The 19,475-nt window shown below is 46.3% G+C and overlaps 1 protein-coding gene across 1 annotated transcript in view; it reads right to left on the bottom strand.

Moving 5' to 3' along the window:
• Positions 1-19,475, bottom strand: part of SORBS1 (sorbin and SH3 domain containing 1) — a 163,011-nt gene that overhangs the window by 58,317 nt on the left and 85,219 nt on the right. The window contains exons 9-13 of the mRNA XM_044916110.1: positions 19,280-19,452; positions 17,156-17,219; positions 4,608-4,655; positions 4,353-4,482; positions 2,144-2,258 (exon numbers count right to left, since the gene is read on the bottom strand). Coding sequence (XP_044772045.1) covers positions 2,144-2,258; positions 4,353-4,482; positions 4,608-4,655; positions 17,156-17,219; positions 19,280-19,452 — 530 coding nt within the window. The remainder of the gene's footprint in view (positions 1-2,143; positions 2,259-4,352; positions 4,483-4,607; positions 4,656-17,155; positions 17,220-19,279; positions 19,453-19,475) is intronic.

Consider the following 19,475-nt stretch of genomic DNA (forward strand, 5'->3'; position numbering starts at 1 on the left):
GGAACTCAAAGTGACCGTGTACTGGGGAGAAACCCCCTTGTTTTACACATCCGAATCTGTATCATGTCTGTAATTACTATTTGAATGTCTGTCCTTCCCAATATATTCCTGTGGGAGCAGCAGGGACCCCAACCCCTAACCCAGGGCTTGGCACATAAAAGTGATTCTATATCTATCTGTTGAATTGAGCTGAAGTTCTAGAGGGAAGTAAAAGAGACAAAGCCAGAAAAAGGCCATTTCTGACAAAGCAGGGCTTGACCACTAGATCTCTAATCCCGAGGCCGAAGGACAAGACGATGGACTCAGACTATGACGACGGGGGACTCGGGAGTTATGAAGAACGTCATAGGAGTTTGCCACATGGCTGAAGAGGTCATAAGGCTGTAAACCTACTGTGGGGGATTCTGAAGGTAGCACAGGGTTTCCTCTGCCTGTGATGGTTTGGGTTCGCTCCAAGGATGAGACAAGCTCTTTGGCAGCCTTTACAAGTCTACCACCAACCTTCCTGCAAACAACGGGTCAATGTGCCCGTGAGGTCGCCATTTAAGTTGGCAGGCTGAAGCAGACAGGAGTACTTCAAATTGGAAAAACATTTTTCCCCTCAAAAGGAGTTGTGCATTTCTGAGAGCAAATTTAGATTCTATATCTGTCACTAGTTAGCATACCTATCCACAGTTAAGGACAAGACAAAAGCATGTGTGTATGTGGTGGTTGGGGGTGGGGGTGTGAGGTGTCCTCAAATTCTGGCAAACTGGATACTGGATGCCAAAAGGCAAGCCACATGGACACATTCCAACTTTTCTGTTCACGTGGCAAAAACAGCAAGGAAAAAAATTCAAAAAAGAAAGGACTACATCATTTAAGTGTGGACACGTGATGGTGCATCCTGGCTTGTTATTCAAGTATCAGGAATGTTCCCAAGCACATGACTGTCTTTCTGGGCACACCTGCGTGTGGAAGGCTAACTTCAGTGCGTATGATCTTCTAACAGGGAGAGAACCCCCAGGGCAGGGTGGAGTCAGAGGCAAAATTCTCGGCTCCTTTCTGAACTTTTTGCTTAAAATAACTGTGGTGCACAGTAAATGCTAAAAAATGACAACCCTAAAGCATTTCTGTGAACTGTTGACCTTTCTTCCTAATTAAAATTACTTTCTCCCTTTGTGCTTTTAAAGATGTCACATTTTTATTTTAGTAAAAGTCAAATCAATTATTACTTAAAACATGTAGAGCAGAAGAGGTGGAGGGAAAATAATTTGAACCTGCATTTCAGAGGCCTACTTAATCTGTTCTCAGTGTGGTAACCGCATTTTAATAAAAACCAATCCCCAGCATGATAATTCCATCCTGCTGGCATGGCTGGAGGGCTGCAATATTTATAGAGCTTTGGAGAATCCCTTTAACCGTGATCCGAATTCTGAACCAGCTTTCCTAACGAAGGGTGAATAAAAGGAAGCGTGAGGGGCAGATATGAAACTAATCAGACTGCAAAAATTCTTTCCCGTTTCACAGAAGAAGCCGCTTTTCCAGGGTGGTCTTCTATGCCCAGACATGCCATTTCCCCCACTTGCACTTGCTCGGCGATGTGAACATGTGTAGAAAATTAGAAACCAGACTGAATATGAAATTCGTCCTCCATAGTGCACTTGTCAGAAAAGGAAGACCTACAAGACATATTCTAACAGCCTGGGTCTTTTCTTCCCAAGTCACAACAACATATTAATTATTTAGCTTTTAATGAGGTGCTCGTAACTTCTACAAAATTTATGCATGTTCGAATAAGAGTCAGGTAAAAAAAACCCTGACTTTAGTCCAGTTAGTAGTAAGCCTGATAAATTAACGGTTAGACGTTTTTAAACAGACAGCAGCAAAATCAATCTTTACATTAGTGGACCATTTTAAATTAGTTCAAATCATGCACAAAAAGAACAACAAAGCTCAATATGGCATCTTTCAAAGCAGACTCTCAGGACTCATTTTATAAACACCTGCAGAAACGAAAAGGGTAAAAATACTTCATTTTTTCATTTGTCTTCGAAACATAGAGAGTCTACCTCAGGGGAGAAAGAATATAATCCAAGCGCACAATGCATCCAGATTAAAGAAAACGGCAGGGGAGACAAAAGAACTTTAATATACACATTACCATCTTTTCGTTGGTCAGAACAGAAGACTTGCCCGGCTGATAGTCGTAAATGCTTTTGGGCTCTGCACGGTATTTCCTTGTATCCACTTTCTTATCTGGGGGCTCCCAGTCGTTTCTGGAGAAAGAAAATCCTATTAGAGCTATGTTCATGAAAATTGGCATCCGACACGGTCTGACTTTGGCGGACTGCAGTCTAATCAAGAAATTTTTGTATCAGAAGCATAAAATCGGACTCTGCGCGAAGCATTTAGTTGAGCTGGTTTCCTTCTCAAAATAACCAGTTACATCTCTGTGTTGGCTTCACAAAAGGCTTGAGGTGTCTTGTGCTCAAAACCGGGCACCGGACGCGCAGAGAACGAGGAGAAGGGTGGGGAACAGCGGCAGCAAAGCTTGCTCTCCTCTCAGGAGCTCATCATTTCCCAAACATGCCCGTGCTTCCCACTCCTGCTAGCGCAGTGGGAGAGAACGAAGGTCCTGGAGCCCGTCAGCCGTGGTTCCAGTCCCTGCTACAGCACTCGCTAGCCTGGTGAGCTGAGCCAAACACCTCACCCACGGCTACTTTAGTTTCCTCATCTGAAAAATGGAGATCCTGGAGGGATTAAATGAGACAGTGCATGTAAATCACTTAGCAGAGCACCAGGCCCATGGCGTAAGCACTGAATAAATGTGATCTGCAATTAAGAACCACGTTCCTCTCTATTCCACACCCTGCCCCAGGAGTCACCCAAATCACAGCCTTGGGTGTAGATACTTAACGTGAGCCAGCAATGGGTTCCAGAGGATACGTGAACCCTTGGAAGTTGTTGACAAATTTTTAAGGCATGTACAGTATTGCATTTTGCACTGTGACTATAGTTACTTTTTTCCTGCAAAGCTACAACCTCTTGAAGGCAGGGACAGTGATTTATATATGCTTACATTCCCCCATAGCATCTGGTTCAATCTGCGACAGAATGTACCCAGCAGATGCTTGATGAATGCACTTGAGTGTGTACCCACAAAGACTTAAGGGTATACCCAGCCTTCCTTTCAAATTAATTATCAAAACCCTCAGGCAGATGCCACTTGTGTATGTGTGGGACTCAGCCACTCATTTGTCTATGAAGATGGAAAAGGTATGGAGGGGTGAAACTGAGTGTGTACTTAGAGGAAAAAAAATAGTTTGGTCAGAGCCTTGTTGGGAAGTGGTGAAAGAGGGAGCCTGAAGATGCATGGGACACCAGTCCAGATGGCATAAAAAGTTTGCTCCGTCGGGAATAAGAACTCAATAGAGAAAAGTGGGTCATTCAGCACAGCCATTAGGAGATGACGAACACCATCATTAGGACCACTCCAAGCCTTATCTTTCAATGATACACATTGCATCACTATTAATAAGTGTGGCTTTGGGGTGCCTGGGTGGGTCAGTCATCTTGATTTTGGCTCAGGTCATGATCTCAGGATCGTTTTTGAGCTCAAGCCCTGCATTAGGCTCTGTGCTCAGCAAAGAGTCTGCTTGAGATTCTCTCTCCCTCTGGCCCTCCCCCTGCTCGCTCATGCATGTGTGTGTGCTCTCTCTCTCTCAAATAAATAAAGTCTTTAAAAAAGGTAAGTGTGGCTTCATTTTAAAATCATATTCTCTGGTATGACCCTGTCAGAATGCACAAAGAGTATGAAAACACATGACAAATTTTAAACAGTTAAGATTTCTCTTGTGAGAAGGGTAAAGTCATGATAATTATAGCCAACATTTGGGGCGCCTGGGTGGCTCAGTCATTAAGTGTCTGCCTTCAGCTCAGGTCATGGTCCCAGGGTCCTGGGATCCAGCCCCGCATCGGGCTCCCTGCTCCGCGGGAAGCCTGCTTCTCCCTCTCCCACTCCCCCTTGTGTTCCCTCTCTCGCTGTGTCTCTCTCTGTCAATTAAATAAGTAAAATCTTTAAAAAAAAATTATAGCCAACGTTCACTAAGCCCATACTGTGAGCCAGGAACTACTAGAAACGTTACACGCATTATCTCATTTTATCCTCGCAACATCCCTATGAACGTAAAATGTATCCCCATTTAACAGATGAGGACACTGAGACTGAGGATAAGTCACAGGGATTCAAAATTGGGTCTGTGACTCTTGCCTCTAAGGCCACCTGACCAGCAGAGGGAGTGCACTTCAGTGGTAGCTTGGGGATGAGAGCCCTAACTCTCAGAGCTGACTGTGGGTGAGGGAGCACTTACCTTTCTGGGCTTGATTTTAGTGAGGAAGAGCGGGCTGGGAGGGGAAGTGTGGCCGACCTCTTAACCACCTTCTCACCATCGATGTAGCTCATCTCACTTTTTGAGCGAGGCACAGAAAGGGGAGATTTTGCTGGAGAAGAAAAGTGGGTACAAAAGACTTGCAAAAACTGAGGAAAACCAAAAACAGGAAGATGTCTTCCCTCACCTACCACCCTCTGTTCCTCCCCGGCAAGCAGAAAATTCTACATCACTTACTGTCTTCAGAAAAGGAGTACCGAGGTGAGTATAGATCTGAATCTTCATCTAGTGAATAAAACAAAACGTAATCAGGAGCAATCTGGCTGAGGTAAGAGAATCAAGTGACATGTCCCCCCACTTGCACCGTCCTGCACCGACATCCAGCCACACTGGGAGCCCGACACGCAGAGGAGGGGCCCAGCGCCGGAAGCTACACCCCCGCAGACCCCATCTGAGAGCCCACCCGACCAAACAGGATCTGCCGACCTGCAGTCCGGAAGGTCCACTCATGACACCGGGGGTTGACTGCCACCTGACACCAAGGAAGCATGGGGACAAACAGCCAAAGGTCCTCCTCAAGACAATTTCCACAAGCAAAGCGAGAACACAGGGTCCCCAGCCTGGGCTGGAAACAGGGGCGGAGAGGTCCCCGAATGCTCACGCTGACAGTCTCTGGTCTAGCCTGCTGAGTCCCCCAGAGTCCGCCAGGCCCATTACTGGATGGGTTGGGGGAGGAGGCCCAAAGATGCGGTTTCAGCTGCCCACAGCGGCTGTGACCTGTTTTATACGCTGCAGTTCCATACACAATACCATTCATCAAAGAGGAGCTGTGGCTAAGGAAAGAGGCTGAGAAGACCCTCCTAGTCTCTTGCTTTGATTCCACCTCAACCTAGTTGCTTGAGTAGCTTGCTTTCCTCGAGACACAGCACAAGCTGACAGGTCTGCTCTGCAAAGTACTGCCTGGGCTCAGTGTCTAAATGGTGACTCTGGAACCAACCAAGTCCCAGGGTTTTGTGGGCTTGCTCTGCAAGGGCAAGGCACACGTCCCACAATACAGAGAACCCCGGGACATGGACACTTGCGGAACCGAGATGAGAGCTGAGCCCCTCGTGGAAGTAGCCGCCCTGAACTCAAAACGAGAGCACACGGACATTTACCGAAACAGATTTTTAAATTGGAACTGTCCTGAGAATGCAGGATATTTAGTCACTACGCCCGTGATAATCCCCCCCCTCCACCAAAGCACTTCTCCAACAAGAGTCAGGCTGCATCAGTCAGCCTGTCCTGTTTTCTAGTATCTTGCCAACCCGAATTCAGAATTCTTGAGGATGAAATGAAGACCCAACTCCTTCCCTTAAAATCTGTACCAGCTTTAACAAAAAACATGAAGTAACCTGCAAACGCAAGCCAAAGACTCCAATGTCACATGTTGACTAAGTGTTAATCAAGTCCTATCTCTCTGCAAATCATTCTAAGTTTCAGAGCAAGAAAGGCTGGGATATTTTGTGAAGTATAAATAAAACACTGCTATTATCTTGAGTATTATTCAAAGACAGCTTCTCTGGCAGCCCCCTCCCTTTTTAAAATATTTTATTATTTGACTGAGAGCACAAGCAGGGGGAGTGGCAGAGGGAGAGGGCGAAGCAGACTCCCCGCTGAGCAGGGAACCCGATGCAGGACTTGATCCCAGGACCTTGGGATCATGATGTGAGCCGAAGGTAGCCGCTCAATAGACTGAGCCAACCAGATGCCTTCTGGCAGCCCTTCTTAGTCCCTCCTCTCCTCTCCCTATTTTTATCTGTTCCAGGTCTCCCCCGGCCCAAACAAATAAAGGAAAGGTATTAGGTACCAAGTTATCTTTCCCTCCCTCCCTCCTTCCGCTTCAAGGATAAGAACTAGTCGATATCAAAGTTGAACAAGACTTGCCCTGCTATACATGCAATGTGCAAGGTGATTTACATTAACTTCTGAAAATAGGGCAGAAGAGGTAAAATGTATTTTTGGAGTACTGTTCTGAAGAATTTTGTCTTGCCTATTTTTGTTTTTTAATAGAACTTCTGATTACTCTGCTGAAAATGCCATGATGTCAAAGAAAACTAAAAATCAGCTCTGACTGCAGAGATTTGACTGGAAAAATGGTGGTTGCCAAATGAGAAATTAGCTTACTTAGGAACCAATGTATGTACTGCTTAAAATCCAGCCTAGCATTTTAGCTCAAAACCCTGTATCTCTGAATCATGGAATGACAGCCTATCCGTAGACAGTAGGTCAGGGTTAGTTTGTAACTGTTACCTGGTTCTTGGGGTAAGAAGCAACGTTTTCATGGGGGAAACATGGCATTTAAATATTCAAAAAAAAAATGTTTAAAGCCTAAGCTCTTTAAACATTTTTTTCTCCCCAGAGCTTCCTTATGCAGAAATCTGGAAGATTTGTTAGAAGAAAATGAGAAATAGTTCTTATAAGATGGAAAAAAAAATAGCACAGCTTGGGGAGTTAAATAATTTATGTATTTTGAAAAGTAAGAGGAGAAAAAAATAGGGGTGAAGGCAACAGACGTTGGAATGACTAAACGCTCATAAAGCTAATTCTTGGGGCGCCTGGGTGGCTCAGTCGTTAAGCGTCTACCTTCGGCTCAGGTCATGATCCCAGGGTCCTGGGACTGAGCCCCCCCCATCAGGCTCCCTGCTCCGCGGGAAGCCTGCTTCTCCCTCTCCCACTCCCCCTGCTTGTGTTCCCTCTCTCGCCATGTCTCTGTCAAATAAATAAAATCTTTAAAAAAAATAAAAATAAAATAAAGCTACTTCTTATTTGATGGAGGTAGAAAAAGCAAAGTCACCCGGCTACAGCCAACGCAGGGCAGGAGCCCCTCTGGGGGAGCAAGCTCTTCATTTCTGTGTCCACGGCATCTGAGTCCGACATGTGGATATCAGTTCGCCTTTGAAGACGGCAGACTGAAGTTCCACGGATTTAGCTGAACACTAGCCATCAGGGCAGGTCCCAGGGGATGCAAAATTTACTTTAATTGTTGATGTTTGTCTTACAAATCTAATGTAAGAAAATTTTACCTCTGCTTATGAATAAAAACAATCACGGTTTCCATTAAGTGCCGAACAGTGGCTGGTAGTTTACTCACATCATCTCAGTCAATCCTCGAGAAAACTCCTGGAGGCACGTACATCTCTCATTTCACAGATAAGAAAAGGAGGCCCAGGGAAGTTAAGAGAATTTGCCCTTAGCCACACAGTGAGAAAAGGACAAAGCAGGAATGGACCCAAGGTCTTTCCGACTCCCTTCCTCCCTGTGCTGCCTCAAAGCCCTGTGACAGGGATGGGGGCTTTGTCCTACTCCTCACCCTAGCCTCATCTACCCAATCCTGGGAAAAACTGTGGCTCTTCTACAATTTTTATTGTGGAAGAGGCAGGGGAGGGTGTTGTTTTGAAACTCAAGTCGTGCACTACGGTGCTGGCCAGACTGACTTCCAGCCCTTGTAGCCTTTGCTCTCTTTTTCTGCATCATCCCCTCCCTGGTGAGGCTGAAGCAAGTTTTCTTTCTTTTTCTTTTAAAGATTTTATTTATTTATTTGACAGAAAGCGAGCAAGCGAGAGAGCACAAGCAGGGGGAGAGGCATCGCTTCTCGGCCTTCTGGCTAAGATCAAGTGCAGGGGGAGAGGCAGAGGGAGAAGCAGACTCCCTGCCGAGCAGGGAGCCCGATGCAGGGCTCGATCCCAGGATGCTGGGATCAGGACCTGAGCGGAAGGCAGATGTTTAGCCGACTGAGCCACCCAGGTGCCTTTTTTTTTTTTTTTTTTTTTTAAAGATTTTACTTATTTATTAGAGAGAGAGAGCAAGCGTTAGCACAAGCAGGGGGAGAGGCAGAGGGAGAAGCAGACTCCCTGCCGAGCAGGGAACCCGACACGGGACTCGATCCCAGGACCCTGGGATCATGACCTGAGCCAAAGGCAGATGCTTAATCAACTAAGCCACCCAGGTGCCCCCCTAAGCAAGTTTTCTGAGTTACCCACTTCTAGTTTTTTGCTGGTTTCTAGGGACAATGGGTAAAACCGAGTCACTCTTGCTACATCATCTACTTGCTGTTTCTCTTGCTCCCTTCCCCTGGCAGGCTAAGTCCACACTGGGATAGATGGGTATGAAGTTAAAAATACCAATGAATGGGAAAACTGGGTACAAGGATCACCCTTCTGCATTTCTGCACACTAGAGTTAGCCAATGGAGTGTATGTTTTTAAGCACAACTAAGACACAGTAAATGAAACATTTTTCAAGCTGTTTGTGAACACAGACATTGTCTGTGTCTGAAATCCTGCCTTTATGGTTTCTCCACGGGTTCTTTAAAACTGCGCCTTAGGGGGCTCAGCTGAGCTGGGATCTTATGATTGCTGTTCGTGGTGAAGCCACATGCTGACGGTGCCCCTCGGAGCCTTGGCAGTGACACCCAGAACTTCCGGTGCCAGCGACTTCCAGGAAGCTCTAAGGCTCAGCGGGATTTACTCAGGGAACAATCCACTTCTGGAACCCAAAGGCCCCTGCTGGGCTCCGATGTTTACACACCAGCGACTGCCCTCTAGGCTTTGGCAATCTATCCTTGGAAGCTCGATTTGGGGACGGCTATTCTCCTAAAACTGCCGGGAAGCACATAATTGCTCTTTCAACCACAGTGACTTTAAATGAACTTCTAAAAAAGACTTTTCCTGGATTTGGGGGGTTTCTTTCTTGAGAATTTATAACAATCTTAGAAACACTGGAACAAGTATTGGTTGAGAATGATTATTTTATAAAAAATATGTAACTGACTAAAATGAGATGCACAAAAAGCAGTCTTTACATAATCATGTGCCTTTATCAATTAAATTTTAATTTTATGCATTTCTTAGGCATTTAAACTTAAAATTATTTTTCTAACATCAGGGGCTCATTTTTGACACAATCTTTTTCTACTGCTCAAATTAATTCCTTCTGCTTCATTCCACACACTTCGGAAGAGAAAGGATAAAGGAGTCAAGATAGACACACACACTCACCCCACAAACAAAAATATTCAAAGAAAAAGATGTATGCAGAAGTGGGGACAAAGTCTGGGTGGGATCGGAGAGGAAGAATCAGCAAAAGGAGATACGGGGCAAGGTGGTCAGGAATAGTCCAGGGAGCCCGGGGAGACATTCCCAAAGCTGCCTATGTTCTGGTTAAAGGCAAATTTTAAGGGATTAGGAAGGGGAAAAAAAAAGATCCACAAAGGGTATAGAGTAGCTACAGAAAAAAATACAGGAAAAAAAAAAGAATCTGAAGGAGAAGAGAACAAGACAGAGAAGGAAAGAAGTAAGGGCAGGACCAGCGGGCTGGAAGGAGACTCACCGTCCTCACCTCCAGCAGCGTTCCTGGCCCGTGGAGGTGGAGAGGGTGTAACCGCACGCTCTCGCAACTATCCTGCAGGCTGCTCTAAGACTGCACTTGCCGGGCGGAGCCCTCCTGCCCGGCTGTCCTCAGGAGAGCAAAGGGGACCGCCACGGGCAGCCAGGCCCCGCCTCCCCAGGCAGTGCGAGCTGCAGTGGGGACAGGAGGCACACAGAGCCTGGCCAGGCATCTTCATGATAGAACTACTTGCTTGAACTCAGGCAAAATGAGGCTATTCTTAGAAATCCTGTAAGGCCAGTAGAGGATTATTTTAACTCAAATACAGATGTGCCTGGGAGAAATCAGCCTCCCAAATCTTTGTCCTGGCGCATCCTCATCTAGGAATGAGGAGAAAGGTCCATGAGACAGACCACTATGGCATGATCTGTCACCACGCCCTGGGGATGCCTTGAGACACTTCACCAGAAGGTGGCAGTGGTCACCATTGGCCTGACAATGGTGGAAGGAGCAACCAAAAGCAAGAGGAAAAGCTGGTCTCTGGAACTTCCCCCTTGGCTGACAGGGCAGCCCTTGACCCTGACATGGCCAAAAGTATTCTCACAGGCCACGGACCATGGAATAACACACCAGATACCTGGTTTTGTGCTGATTCGGAGGCGTTTTTGTGCTGAAAAGCGTGGCCATTTTGTGGACACAAAGCATGTCAAGAGAGCCAACATCATTTGGTCATGTTCAGAGCGGGAAGGCTAGCTCTTTTGAATCTAAAGTCCCCCCCACCCCCACCCCAATTCTATATCCCCATTCCCTTGGATTGCACTGGCAAGTATCTTCTCCTTCTTGGAGGGTGGGAAGGGTAGTCTCCTCCATTCCAGTGGTTCTCAGTCCTGGCCATGTGTCAAATCACTTGGGGACGTTTCCTAACTGCATACCCCCACATGTCATCCCAGGAGACACTGGCGCCTGGAGTTAGGGGTCAGAGAGGGTCAGCCAAGAACACAGGGTGCAGCAGGAGAGGTAAAGGAATCAGCAGTGCAGCAGAACAGAGTAAGAAAGAGCCCATGCTTGGGGGCCCTGTAGATCTGCGTTTAAAACCTGCTTCTGCTACTTACTGTGTGATCTTGCACAAATTACTTAGCCTTCCCGAGCCTTACACCCTTTACTGATGAAATGAGGACTTACCTTGCGGGGTTCCTGCGAGGATGAAACAAGGTAACAGTTGTGATGCACTCAGCATGTGAGGCCTTGTATTCAGTAAGGGCTCAATAAATGGTGGTCGCAGCAGGCGCTGTGGTGGTTATGCTATTGTTGTTGTTATTAATATTATTATTATTATTATTAATGGAATCATGCCTGTGAGCTGCTGAGGTCCGAGCCACCACACTCCTATTTCCTAAAGCAGGAGGCAAGGGATGAGGCCCCAGCAGCGGGTCTGAAGACCCACCCCAGCAGCCCCTCCACGTCTGGGTGCAGCAGTGGGTGGGGCTGGCTCTGGTCGCTGTCAACGGTCTCTCTCCCCACCCCCCCCAATCTTTCTAACCAGACATCTCAGATGCTACAGAAGGACATCTCTCCGCCTTTCAGAGAGAGAATAGAATGGAATTCACAGACAAATAGCTTTGGGTCACAGAGGAAGGAATGATGAGGAAGAGAGGATGGGTCAAGTGAAGGTTAGAAAAAAAAGAAAGTCATACTCATTTGCTCAGCCTTACTTGAAAGTTATTCCCAAAGGATTTCTGGTAAGTTATTATTTTTTTTTTTAAAGATTTTTATTTATTTATCAGAGAGAGAGAGAGAGAGAGAGGCAGGCAGAGGGAGAAGCAGGCTCCTTGCTGAGCAAGGAGCCCGATGTGGGACTCGATCCCAGGACCCTGGAATCATGACCTGAGCCGAAGGCAGAGGCTTAACCAACTGAGCCACCCAGGCATCCCTCTGGTAAGTTATTTTTGATAAGCTTTCTAGTGACTGAGGTACATAGTGAAATTTCAAGAAGTCAGTCTCCTGAATTCATTCTGCTCTTCCTCAGTTCCCTAGCCCCAATCTCTCCTCACTACCTCATGAAACAAAGAGCAATCCGCTCCTGTCCCAGAGTGGTCTCAGAGATCACAAAAGGATTAGAAGGGACTGCTCCCTGTTGGGAGTTTACAGGTTTCTTTTCAAGTACATTTTAAACTTCACAGGTTAAGACGTGATAATTCTATTTATCTTCTGAAAGCCTGGACAAGTTTGCTTTTTCATTATAGTTGGGGGGAAAAAAGGTTGCTAAGCCGGCATAAACAAACTTTCCCGTAGTCTTTTACTAGTCAGGAGAATCAGCTTTCAGACACTTAGAAATATATTTTTTTATACTGTATATGCAACTAGAATTTAGACGGAGGAAGCGGCCCTTAGGCTAGGTTTTGATAGGTTTATTGCAAATAATTCCAGTTTCAAATTCTGAGCTCAAGCAAAATAAAAAAACCTGCAGCAACAACAGTCTCCTTGCAGAGGACAGGCTCTGGAATGACAGCTCATATTTCTCAGTAAAGCAAGCTATTTTTTAATGCTCATTAAAATCTATGGCTAGGTGCTAATTTGTCCTTAACACCTTTCTTTGAAAGGCATAAATATTTTCCACGTTAAGAAGGGAGTGCAGAGCCCAGAAGCACGGGGCTGAGGGGGACCTACCAAAGCTCACAGACATCACAACCACAAGCCAGAGAATCTCTGATTACTTAAAAAAAAAAAAAAAGATTCTTTAAAGTGATCTAGATCAAACATTTCCCTCATTTGTAAAGAGCCTTTATGTGATTGAATACATCTGTGGTCTATGTCTGGCTCTGTCATCTTCAGCAGGAGCAGGGGTGAGATGAAATCCACCCTATTTTTTTTTTTTTTTAAAGATTTTATTTATTTATTTGACAGAGAGAGACATAGCCAGAGAGGGAACACAAGCAGGGGGAGTGGGAGAGGGAGAAGCAGGCTTCCCGCCGAGCAGGGAGCCCGATGCGGGGCTCGATCCCAGGACCCTGAGATCATGACTTGAGCCGAAGGCAGACGCTTAACGACTGAGCCCCCCAGGCGCCCCTAAATCCACCCTATTTTTAAAAGATCTCCGGGGAAGAAGACTTCTTAGACACTTGTGTTAAAGCCTAATCACCTTGGTTATTATTAATCTTTTATGTTCAAACTAATTTTTCCCCCTTTTTATCCTTTACGACAATTTTATCCTCTTTGGTCTTTGAAAATAAAAAATATTAAGGTCTGCTTCCTACATTTTAGGTGACAGGTTACCATATCATCCCTTACTGTTTATGCCTCAAGGCCAAATCACCCCAATCCCCTCTTGAGCCTGACTTGATGTGTACCAAAAAGCAGATGTCACTGTTAGCCAGGGTTGCTAGGCGTGGCAGCTGACGATGTGGCAGCTGTGTGTGTGAGGCCACGAAACCCCGTCTTCACACCAACAGCCAGGCTGACCGTGGAAGCTGCCGGCACTGCCCGTGGCAGGCCTATGGCATTCTTCCAGTCTGACGGAGTCTCTGTTTCTCTACAGGACTTCTCCAGGGGGCCTTCCTCTGCCTATGGGACACTATGCCTTCACGCTTATCCATGCACTTGTCATCTTCCCAGAAGGGAGCCTGGTGCTGGGTTCTCAAGTCCAAATGAAGCACCAACTGAAAATCGCATTTCGTCAAAATCACCCTAAAAAAATAAAATGTCTCCCTCACTCAGCTCAGTCAATTGTTTCTTAAGCAACGCTTTTGGCTAGAATCAGCACCCCAGGATAAATAGACTAGGTTATCGCACACCAGACAGATTCTTGTTGGAAGTGAGGTGGTCACTGATAACAATGAAATCATTAGCATCGAGTTGGAAGCTGGGTTTGTTTGGTAGACTTTTCTTCCAAACCCAGATATGAAATGGCTGGAAACCACTGACGAGCACATCAAAGGGAGAACCAAAATGGAATCTGGTATTTTAACTAAAACTGTATCTAATACACCCCAGGACGTCCTTTCACATATGAGAGGCAATCAGTAAGAGTTTGAAGAATGAGTGAATGCACGATTTTAACAGTGACGAGAAGGGTTGTGGAGGACAGTCTGCTGAGCTAATTAGAGCAGAGAAATACCGAGGAGGTGGGACAGGGCTGCATCTCAAAAAAAGAACTATGGTACCATGGTCCAGAGCCCCACTCATCAACATTCTCCAGATATATACTGAGGAGCTCCTTTGCACCAGCAAGCTTTCCTCTGGCCTTCTGGACACATGCTCTTGCAACTGCCACCACTCTGGACACAGAGCAAGGAAGGGGCCTTGTCTCTCTGTTGGATGTGCACTTTTGAGAACAGAGGATATATCTTATTCACGGTACTATTTTCAGTTCCAAGGACAATGCATGGTACTAATGCTCAGTACTAATCAAATAAGTTCAGAGAGCTCAACATCTCATCCTAGAAGAGCATTTAATGAAATTTCCTCTTGTAAACTCCCTTTCATGCCCCTCTTTCTGGGTCATTCACCCAAGGATCAGATAATCTCTGGGACTAGGGTAGCTCTCAGGATGGTGCCTTTAACTTACCTTTTAGAACCTTCTTCGACACCTAGATTTTTTGCTCTTAGATACAAGTGTGACCATCCTTCCCAGCAGGTCCAAATACCTAACCAGCAATTTCATGGAACATTTTTTAGCTTGGCCAAAACCCTTATTTTCAAGAGACATCATCTCCCACCATGAACGGACCTCATACCTGGATACCTCTTTGGGAATTCCCTACCAAGGAGATATACCCTGAATATCCATGAGGGGCCCAGTGACGGGTTATAGCACATATAGAAACTAGGTAATTTGTCTGTTGTTGACAGCAGGTGTGTCCACCTGCTGCCCATTGGCCATCATGACTGCCTCCCCACGTCACTGCCCAGCCACCAGCACCATGAGATCACCCCAAATACTGGCAGCTGTTCCCAGAGCCTCAAATGTTCAAAGCATTATAACTAAGCTACACTGGTTGCCCCATTAATCGTGTAAACTCCAAGGGACCAATACTAAAATCCATCTGGATAGACTCGGGTCATACAGTCAGCGAGGAGCAAGACTCCACCACAAAACACAAGGATGGGGGAAGCAAATGCTTGGGAGACAGCCCGTTAGCCACCAGAAAAAACCCCAAGGTGAAGAAGAAAGTAACATCACCAGTACAAAGAGAGGCACATGATTTTCCTTTAATTACCTTCAGATTTAGGACTAGGAGTAGATGCTGGAAACTGGTAGGCAGGAGTGTAAGGATTGTCCTCTGTAGCAGAGAAAAGCAGTGGATTTTGAAACTACCCACCACGAAGTGAAGGAACTGACAAATCCCGCAACTGATTCTTTTGAACGATTACCTACTTTAGTGTTATTAATGCACACGGCATCACACTTAACACGAGATTAATGAATTAGAAAGGCCTTAGTTATTTTAATACAGCACATCATGCAAATGAGTGAAATAAAATTTTCACCAACCAAAAAGGACTATAAAAACAAAATCTAAAAGCCAAATCTTATTCCTAGAATGGAACTATAAGAATTAATTTAAGGCTAGGACAACAGATACACTGTCTAAGTTTATGGTACCTTCAGAATTTTGCTGGATTTCAGGAAGTTCAGGGAATTGGTACGTAGGAAAATAAGGGTTTTCTTCAGGAGTGTCTAGGCAGAGGAAGAAGTTTGGGAGAGAGAATAGAGGAAGATACAAATGGAGAGAATGAACGAATAGGGATCCACACACAGTTCAGGCTCCTTGAATTCTGGAACATACTAAGCTTCACTAGTGATATGAAAGAAACTCAGATTGCTTTTAAAAATCCAGTCCTTTTGCCTGCATTACTGAGACACATCTGAAAAGACAGTATCATTTTTCCTCTTGGACAAAGAATGACATATACACAGGCTCTAGTAAGCGAGAAGGATTTAGCACAAAGCTTCAGGTTTCCAAATAAACCAGTGGATTCTCAATTTTTTACACATCTCTGTCTACCATTAGGGCAGCTGGTTTTGTTTAGAACCTGTAATTTGGGTTGAGTTCATCCCTCTAACAGGAGAGAAGGGATGTTGCCCATGGCACAGAATAACAGACTGTTCACATATGCACCTGTGGCTTGGCATTTGGGCTGCCAAAGCCAGGTCTCAAGGTGAGAGAGACACAGGGTGCTGGGGGAGATGGACATCAGCTTGAGGAAGTGACCAACAGAACTGACATCACCCAGTCAGAGACCCAGCCTTTGGCATCACCGCCATGACTGAGCTCATCCACCCAACCACAGTGGATTCACTCTTGGTTTAGAAACACTGAACGCTGAACATCTCAGTATTCTGAAAGAGTTTGAAGAGAGGCACAGCCGGGTTCATTGTGAACTCATTGTAGGAGCTCATTAACAGTGATGTTAGTTGGCATTTGCAGCTAATCAGAAAGACCGGTTATTTGCGGCTTAGGCCGACACCGACCAGAACGCTTTCTCTTTGCCTTCATGTGTCCTCTGTGCTAGGCGGCCAGACTGCATTTGGCCCCAGGGAACAACAGAATGCTCTGCCCATGGGAGGAGTGGTACCCTTCCCACGGTGCAGCAGCATCCCCATCAGCTGACTGGCAGCACAGGCGGATGGGAGCTGGTGGGGTCATGAGCTACCTGAGCGCTGGCCTGGGGTTCTCCCACCATGCTGGATCACCTGCTGATAGCCCAGTGGCTCTGATTCAGAAGCACTTCTCTTCAAGCTTGAGCGGGCTTTGGTGTGTCAGCTCTTGACTGACTCTCAGGGCTACCTGCCAAATGCTGGCTCCCAGTTGGGGCAGATTATTTTTCATTTTAACACCACCTTACAGGTGCACCATGCACTCTACTTGCTAAGGCAGAATTTGCTCTCATTTGGACCCTGCAACACCCCTTGGAGGAAGGGAAGTGGGTTGAATGCAGAGAGGTATGTGACTAGCCCAAAGTCACATGAGTGCTTAGGGGACTAAATCCAGGTGAGACCAGTTTTCTCCACTCCCAGTTCAGGGCTTTCTCAACTTGCTCTGCCTACAAGGCAGTCATGGGCTGACACGGGGGGCTGCACCTAAAGCTGGAAGCAGGTGGGAGTCAGAACTGCTCACATCCCGGGCAGGCAGATGCTGGAGCATAGGTGGAGTGCTGGGCTCAACCTGCTGCATCCCATAACATCTGAGAGGGAGGATTTGAGAGCTGACCTCAAATCCCACATGTGACGCAGAGCACAAGCGTTCCCTCCGTGCTGTGCTCTGCTCTGCAGGCGTATGGCTGGGCTCAGGCAGGCTGGTGCCCAATGACTTGAGCGTAGGGCCCAGTCTTCTGACATCCTAGCAAAGCAAGTTTAAGTCCTCACCACAATAGTCAACATATGAACACAGCATAGCTTCTACAAATGAAAATCAGTACCTCTGTTTAGTTTGTGGATCTGTTTAAACATGGTCTTGTACCAGTCTTTTGATCTCTCGGTGTTCTAGAGAAAAACAGTAAAATAAAATGGAAATGTCAGCACATTTCAGAACTTCTGTGATCATGAAATCATAATGGAAGGTGACAACATCTGAAGTCAAAACTCACTAACTCTATACATCTTGGTGATCCCACGTTTATTTTTTTTAAAGATTTTATTTATTTATTTGACAGAGAAAGAGAGTGGCAGGCAGAGGGAGAAGTGGCTCCCCACTGAGCAGGGAGCCCAATGTCGGGCTCGATCCCAGGACGCTGGGATCATGAGCTCAGCCGAAGGCAGCTGCTTAACCGGCTGAGCCACCCAGGCGCCCTGGTGATACCACATTTAAATCTTCATTAAAAATGCAAAACTTCTGAGAAAGAACACCCAAACCAAGGGGCGCCTGGGGGGCTCAGTCGGTTAAGTGTCTGGCTCTTGATTTCGGCTCAGGTCATGATCTCAGGGTCGTGAGATCGAGCCCCGCGTCGGGCTCCACACTCAGCTTCTCCCCTTCTCCCTCTCCCTCTGCCCCTCCCACTGCTCAAATACACACACTCTCTCTAAAATAAAATAAATAAAATCTTAAAAATAAAATAGCCAGACCAAGAGATTCAGACCTGAATCTGCAGAGTAATATTTGGCGAAAAAGGATGCAGATTTTGAAAAAAGTAAACAAAGATCCACCTGAAATGTGTCCATTCATACAACTTTTAAAAATTTCATTTTTTAGAGAGACAACTAAGCAGAAGTAAAGCCTCCTAGAAACATATGAGGCAAAGAATAGTTGCATGCCCCCATCCATTTCAGGTTATTCTGTAGAAGTGTAGTCACCTTGGAGAGGGCCAGAGAGTTCTCATCCTAACCACAAAGCTGGGCTGTTTTTGTTTTAAGAGCAAAATAAAACAAGGAAGGGTACAGATGGGTGGTTAGATAAGGCATATTCACTCCCACTTTACGGATGAGGAAAAAAATCAAAACGATGCCCAAGGTCACAGAGCTGGTGAGAAGGTGAATGGGAAGGCCGCCTCACACGATGGTTAGGGGTGTGGGTTTTCGGAGTCAGACTGTTCCATCACCCACAGGTTGTGCAATCCTGGGCAAGCACTGTAATCACTGAGTCACTGTTTCCTCATCTATAAAATGGGAATTCTATCTGTGTTCACCTTGTAGAGTGAATGATGGCTGACAGAGTGAATGACGAGACCGTGCAGTCCCTAAGCGGTGGTGGCAATGACTGTCCTTCACAGCTCCCTTTATACTTATTACTGTTCTTGTATACTTAGTATTACTTAGGACCAGATAACAGTTCTTCCAAGGCTCAGCCCATTGCTGTTTCTACTCCTCCTCCAAAGGGACACAAAAAAATGTCCATTCGTTACATGGAGACTGTAGAGAAACATACTGCAGCTAGTGTTCTGAGGGGTTCACGGAAAACAAGGGGATTCACCCTAATCCGGTTTCAAAAGCAGGCTTCCCTTGAATTCCACGGGGCCTGCAGGAGGCTGGCACGTCTGTGTGGAGGGGGAGAGCTGGGGAAGCCTGAATTCATTCTGTGGTTCCTTTAGAGCTTCTTGCTCACCCTGGCTGACGGGAGTATCTCCCATCCAGAGGAACTGCTTCCTGAACCCATCAACAGGGACCCTGAGTCCCACACTCCCCAGGGCCCTGTAAGCCTAGATCTACAATTTCTGAGTGTGCTCCAAGGGACAAAAAAGGGAGATTGGGAAACACTGCCCACAACATTCTCCCCTTGAACGTGTACCAGCCCGAAGCTTCTCAGAGGTTCTGCTGCAGAGAACCCGCTCTGCCTATGTTCCACCCTGCTTTTCCCCCATAGCCCCCTAAACCCCAAACGCCTTTCCTCATGAGACTTATTAACACCTAACATGCTTTGGGGAAAGCTGCTGCACTCTGAGCGTCTCTGCAGCCCTCAGTGGGTTTGGAGAGTGGGCAGTGCCTCAGTCTTTGAGGCATTTCCTCATGAAGCCTTCGTCAGCCGCAAGTAGGGTCACATGCACTCGGGGGTATGCATGTCACTGGCGTAAGAGGAAGCCTAGGTAGGACTTATGGGTCCGTATTCGTACCCGGAGTGGGATGCCCACTTCATCCATGGAAACATCGCTCAGGTCCTGAGCGCTCCTAGCCACCCGCCTACTGTCATCCTTCGCCTTTTTCTCAGTAGCCCCTCCAGGCGAGGTGGGTTTCTCCTGGGTTGGTGCCAAGTCCTGCTCTCCCACTCTTCTTTCTGAGACAGGATCTGGAAGCGAGAAATAGTCATTA

The sequence above is a fragment of the Neomonachus schauinslandi genome, chromosome 6 (assembly GCF_002201575.2).
Source record: "Neomonachus schauinslandi chromosome 6, ASM220157v2, whole genome shotgun sequence".
NCBI classification, from domain to species: Eukaryota; Metazoa; Chordata; class Mammalia; order Carnivora; family Phocidae; genus Neomonachus; species Neomonachus schauinslandi.